Consider the following 1,277-nt stretch of genomic DNA (forward strand, 5'->3'; position numbering starts at 1 on the left):
AATGAACATAATAAGTTATAATAAGATAGTGATCAGTTATGTTTGAAATTCATCCCTCCTCCAGAAGAAACTGTAAGTTTGTAAATTTTCAATTTTTATAAAACTGACTACCCCATGGTTTTCCTGGCTTGATTGAACACAATATCGAACTTATTAAAAAATTTTTATTTTTGTATAGAATGTAGTTTGTATTATCCATTACGTAATACTATAAAAACATATTAGTGTTTTAAGACATTAAAATAAATGAAACATTTTTAATTTTTTCTCCTTTAACTTCTCTTTGCACCATTTATTTTTCAGAGTGATCAGTTCAATGTAAAGAGCCTGAAAGCACTTCATTCAGATTTGAACATTCCAATTCCCGAACCTCCATATTCAAACCATGAAGTAGAAGAGGTAGGAAACTAAGCTTTTATTTAGCTATTTACGAAATAGCTGAAAACTGTTTTGCATTAGTTTCAAACGAGATTGCTTCACATGTTAACAGTATATATATCTTTAAACACCTACCAGGTATTAGTAACATAAATTATTTTCATATCTTAGCATTTACGTTATTAGACCAAATATTAATGAGAAAAAGGGTTAAAATGCTATTGGTTGTTGACTTAATTAAAGTGTGCTCTAGTTGTTTGCGTTTTATTTTAATGTTTATTGCATTTCTATTTAATCATACACAAACTTTTAATAAAACGAAAAATTAACATGCAGTACACTAAAGCATGCCTGCACATATCCTGCTTAATTAAACCAGATATTTGGCTGTGAAGTTAAGAGCTGTTTTTGAGAATTTGCACATAATCACTATCAGTGAGTTGACCTATTAAAACAATACATTTGAACTTTGAACTTTTATTTTGATGGTGAAAACTAAAACTCAATACTACAAGTTCGAGAGACAATTGAAAAATGATTAAAAGGAAATTACATATACTGATTCTTTTAGCTACAAAAACAAAAGGTGGTTTTTAACTTACTACTTTGTTTTTGTTTAATGAACACTCCCGAGAGATAAACAAGTTTTGTTATCTTTGTTGGGGTCTTATGAAGTAATGTATGTTATGTTTGTTGTTTGTGGTATTTATAACATTGTTAAGAGAGTTCGTGCTTTTCTTGTAGTGACAACTCAAGTTCGCTTTATTTTATTTTCATTATTATTATTACAGTTCCCATCAAAAAAAGAAAAATTAACCTTCGTATTGTATAATAGACCACGTGTGGTAGGGTAGGTTTTTCTTTTTGTTATTTTTAATTTGTACTACGGTTTTCGTTTA

The 1,277-nt window shown here is 28.4% G+C and overlaps 1 protein-coding gene across 1 annotated transcript in view; it reads left to right on the forward strand.

The window, feature by feature from the left end:
- Nucleotides 1-282: 282 nt before the first annotated feature.
- Nucleotides 283-1,277, forward strand: part of LOC106473796 (proteasome activator complex subunit 3-like) — a gene marked incomplete at its 5' end in the record, with an annotated part of 14,175 nt that continues 13,180 nt past the window's right edge. Inside the window, one exon of the mRNA XM_022402183.1 lies at nt 283-399. Coding sequence (XP_022257891.1) covers nt 283-399 — 117 coding nt within the window. The remainder of the gene's footprint in view (nt 400-1,277) is intronic.

Source organism: Limulus polyphemus, unplaced genomic scaffold (assembly GCF_000517525.1).
Source record: "Limulus polyphemus unplaced genomic scaffold, Limulus_polyphemus-2.1.2 Scaffold6509, whole genome shotgun sequence".
NCBI classification, from domain to species: domain Eukaryota; kingdom Metazoa; phylum Arthropoda; class Merostomata; order Xiphosura; family Limulidae; genus Limulus; species Limulus polyphemus.